The following is a 4,295-nucleotide window of genomic DNA, read 5'->3' on the forward strand; positions in this document are numbered from 1 at the left end:
GGCACACTGACCCGCTTCGTCCGGCCTGACCGCGCCATAGGGCCACGACATAGGGCCACACAACGTAGGACCTCGACGACAAAGGCCGTATAGGAAGACGGGCGGCGGCATGGGGTAACGTTCGCGCTGCTGTCATATGAGTGCGTGGTAGCTGAGATTTTGGTGGCAAAAACAACAATTATTTTATGAGTGAGTCGACTCCCGCGCTTCTCGCTAGCAGGCCACGGACACGACACGTACATAAGCTGCGTGAGCAAACGCAAGGGAAAAGCGGCCGTTGTTTTGTTTTGGTTTTGCTTCACACTAACCTTGGTCAACAGCAACCACACGTGTAGTGACTGGACCACGCACAAGGCTGGCCGAAACTGAACAAGTCAATAGAAAGTGTCGTGGAAGCGAATCCCTTTCTCGCACTATACGCATTGGCCCGTTTACTTTCACAGACCAAACAACCGTCGGACCCCTCCTCGCCCACCCGAGCTGATGCAAGAAAAGAGAGGGACAGTCACCGTCATCCGTCACGAGATGTAATCTAAATAGGAAAACGAGCCCCATTCGGAGATAATCAGTTTGAATTTAGAGTACTTGTCACGGCTAGAGCTCAGCTGTGTGCGCGCGGTGGATAACGCCCTCCTCGGTCGACTTCAAGGGGATAGAAAAAGTCCATGACTTACAACTTTAATGCATTATTCTGGGTCCCGGCCGCGGGTGAAGCGCGGGGCACGGCGCGGGAGCAAAACCTGTCTGACAGCCTGGGGACTCTGGCCTGCCTAGAGGGGTCTCCCTCGGGCTCACATACATGGCCGAGGGTTTGGCTGCGGAGCGTACGCTGGGAGCTTTTTGCTGCGGACCAGCATGATCTGTGACCTGCTGACTATAGGCTCGAGAAGAGATTGGCGTGCTCTGCCGCCCGGCCCCTGTGTCAGATCGTTGCAGCTCACCCACCTGAGCAATAGACGTTTGACTCGGCCACCCCGGGGACTGGGGGACTGCAAGTAAAATTAAAAGACAGAATGGCCAGGGAAGGCGAGGCTGGCGCGGTCTAGCGGCGCGGCGGGCGCCTGTCGGGTAGGCAGCCCCGCCGAGCTCGGCAGCGTCGCGGGGTGGCCTATGCGGAGAACCGCGGGCGCTTGTCGCCCCAGTGGGGAAATGTGAAGAAGATTGGGAAAACTACCGAGAAACTGCAAAAGATAAATGAATGGCACACGGCGTACGGAGAAACGAAAGAAAGGGTGATCTTGCGATAGAGCGGGGGACTGGAGGAAGGAGGGGAGGGGAGGGGGGTCAGTTTGTCGCGCGTGGAGCGTCCAGCCCCGGACAGTGAAAGTAACGTGAGTGGAATGTGGGGCCGTACCGAACGCAGTGCGGGGGAGGGGACCCGCGCGTGTGTGCACATGTGAGTGTGTGTGCGCGCACGCGCGCGCGCGCGCGTGTGTTTGTCGAAGCCCTACTTCTTTTTCCTGGTCCCCGCGGCGCGGGCGTTCACATATGACGACAGTCCTCGTCAGGTTCGACGTTAACAGAAAGAGTCGTCGGAGAATTGGTGCCGGCAGTCTGGTGCCGGCTTGCATGTCATTTTTCTCAGTTTGCATGCAAAGAGGGCAAAGAAACACACCTCCTCCACTTCCAGTACAGGGTGCCCCGTTCAATGCGGTACTTTCGCTCGCGCCATAAGTTTAAATCAAAAGTGCTTGCTTGCTGTGGGTGGTTTTAGTGTTGGTTGAGGTTGGCTCACCATCCGTAGCTCTCGGGCGCTCGTCTCCGATCCCGGACAAACTGTACCGAATCCAGAAAAATATCAGCCCAGTTGTCCGTAGCAGAGCGATATGAATTCAAAATTAGTGGGGCGAAAATCTCACCTTGCATGGGACACGCTGTAGTTAGACTTTCATATTATCAGACAAAACGACGGGTCCGTGCGCGGCGTTCGGCGTGCTTAACGGTAGCACAAGGGGCGTCTGTCCCCGGTCACCGGGGCGCATAACGCACAACACACGCGCATACGGGAGGCGGCACAAGCGCGCGGCACGCGGAGGACAGGGGAAAGTGAAAGAGGGGATAAATCTCTCTAAAGGGCCTCGCCCGCTCACTACAAGGACGCTTAGCTCCCGAGGTTATCTCATTATTTGTGACGCCCCTCTCCTCTCACCTCCGACCCGTTTCACTTTCTTCAACAACAAGAGTGTTTCGGGCTCGGCCGGCCGCCGCTGCCCCGCCCCGCGCGGCCCCACCGCCCCGCCCTCCGCTCTGGCTATGACGGTATCCCATCCATTCAGGCATTGTCACTTTCCTTCCGCGCTCACGTGCGCCTCTGTGTATGTATGTATGTGTGTGTGTGTGTGTGTGTGTGTGTGTGTGTGTGTGTGTGTCGGATCAAGTCGCGCTTGAATGGGTCACCCTCAGCGCGGCCCATCGCCATAGTGTAGTGTGTTTTCTAATGTCATTGCCCCCCCCCCACGGACGCCATCAGAACGTTATGCATGCATTGAGTGCATGGCTGCAATGGAAAGTGACACATTCCTTCTGACCTGGCGAGTTGCGACAGCGGCGCTCGCGGTAACTGCAAACACCTCGAACATACTCTCACTGTCGCGTGGGAAAATTATGATAAAAACACTCGGAACAATTTACGATAGTATTTGTCTGACGGGCTGGTTCTTCCCTCCGCAGGCCGGGTGGGTCGCCGGGGCGCAGGCGTACGACGGGTACTCGGCGTGCCCCAAGTCGTACCGCAGCGTGCGGCACCGCGCCCAGCTACCCTGCGACTTCCAGTCGCAGTCCTGGTGCACCGTCCCGGGCTCAGCCTACCCCTGGTGAGTACAAACGGTGCGTGCACGCGAACTGCGAACGCCGGCGCAAGCTGGGACTTCCCCCAAAACGGGGGAACCCCTTGCCCCCCGGCCCCGCCCACCCGGCGGCGCCGAGGAGAGACGCTTCCCACTGGCGATATCCCGCGCGCGGGTGGGACCCCAGGGGGTACTGACGACTCGCTCCCCGCTGTTGCAGGCACGCCGTGCGCCGCTTCGTGCACGAGAACCACGGCCTGATGAGGCGCATGTACGGCGACGAGCGCCACATCTCCGTCCTGCGCGCCGAGATCGAGTCCAACGACGTGGAGCTGGTGCGAGACCCGGGCTGGCACCTCGAGGACGATGTCAAGCGGCGGTACTCGGCCAAGCCGCACTTTCGACCGGCGAACCGGAATCACCAGCAGCAGCCGCCGCCGCCACCCCCGCCAGTTCCACCTGCACCCCCGGAACCTGTGGCGTCGTTCGCCCCTTCACCGACCGCGGCTAGCACCGCGACCACCACCACGTCGCCGACGACCACCACTTCGACCACGCCGTCGACGACAACCTCCACGGCTGCATCAACAACTGCAAGCAGCCCGGCTACCACGTCGAGCACTGGTGCTCCTTCCACGACGACATCGGCGACGTCAACAGAGCCCCCCTCCGAGCCGCTCGGCCTGTACAACGGGAGGATACACCCGCACCTCATCAACGCTTCTCACTTGTTCAGGTAATCATTCAAGCTGAAAAGTATAATTTTGAAATCTGCTCCTGTTCCCTTTAGCATCGCAACCGTGACGCGTTTTTAAAATGTCGCCTGTGTTTCGCAGCACACCCTCCGCGCCGAGCTCCTCCTCCACTACGACGGCCTCGCCGACGACTTCATCCGCAGCCCCGGACACGACGGTGGGCGACTGGTCCACGGAGGACACAACCTTCACCACCTTGCCTGTGAGCAGCAGCAGCACTACTTCCACCACTTCTACCACCAGTACAACAACAACCACCACCACCACCACCACTACCACCAGTACGACCTCTACCCCCACGCCATCAACCACGAGCACCGAGAGTGACGAGGAGGTACAACACTACTTGCACGTCGTGCAACAGCACGTCCCTGTTTGTAGCTACACGACTGTAGCTACAGCCGACAGTGCCCGAGTCAGCTTGACCTGAACGGTCTATAGACGAATTCATTTCGGCCATGCCAGAATATCAACCGGAAGTAAACAGCGCTAAGAAATAAAGCGAAAACGAAAGATATCAATGCCTCTCCGAAGCTCTCGCCTTGTCCAACTCCCCCAAAAATGTGTTCTCAATTCAGGTATTGCTCTCAAAATTTTGAGCCCCATTTCTTGTTTTAAGAAACAAACAGGACTTAAAACAAGAAATAGGACTCAAAATTTTAAGAGCAATACTTGAATTGAGAACACATTTTTTGGGGTGAAGCGCTCGGAGGGACAGGGGGCCGCGGGGGCCCGATTCAGGAAAGCATTGCCT

General features: G+C 58.0%; 2 protein-coding genes across 2 annotated transcripts in view; one reads left to right on the forward strand and one right to left on the reverse strand.

Annotated features, from left to right (window-relative positions):
* Positions 1-3,986, forward strand: part of LOC113209269 (protein spaetzle 4-like) — a 10,396-nt gene extending 6,410 nt beyond the window's left edge. Inside the window, exons 2-4 of the mRNA XM_052271737.1 lie at positions 2,671-2,813; positions 3,007-3,522; positions 3,623-3,986. Of these exons, the coding sequence (XP_052127697.1) occupies positions 2,671-2,813; positions 3,007-3,522; positions 3,623-3,971 (1,008 nt within the window). The 3' untranslated portion in view covers positions 3,972-3,986. The remainder of the gene's footprint in view (positions 1-2,670; positions 2,814-3,006; positions 3,523-3,622) is intronic.
* The window catches only part of LOC113209268 (ATP-dependent DNA helicase PIF1), a gene marked incomplete in the record, with an annotated part of 14,606 nt that overhangs the window by 952 nt on the left and 9,359 nt on the right, over positions 1-4,295 (reverse strand).

The sequence above is a fragment of the Frankliniella occidentalis genome, unplaced genomic scaffold (genome assembly GCF_000697945.3).
Source record: "Frankliniella occidentalis isolate FOCC.00 unplaced genomic scaffold, Focc_3.1 Scaffold171, whole genome shotgun sequence".
NCBI lineage: Eukaryota > Metazoa > Arthropoda > Insecta > Thysanoptera > Thripidae > Frankliniella > Frankliniella occidentalis.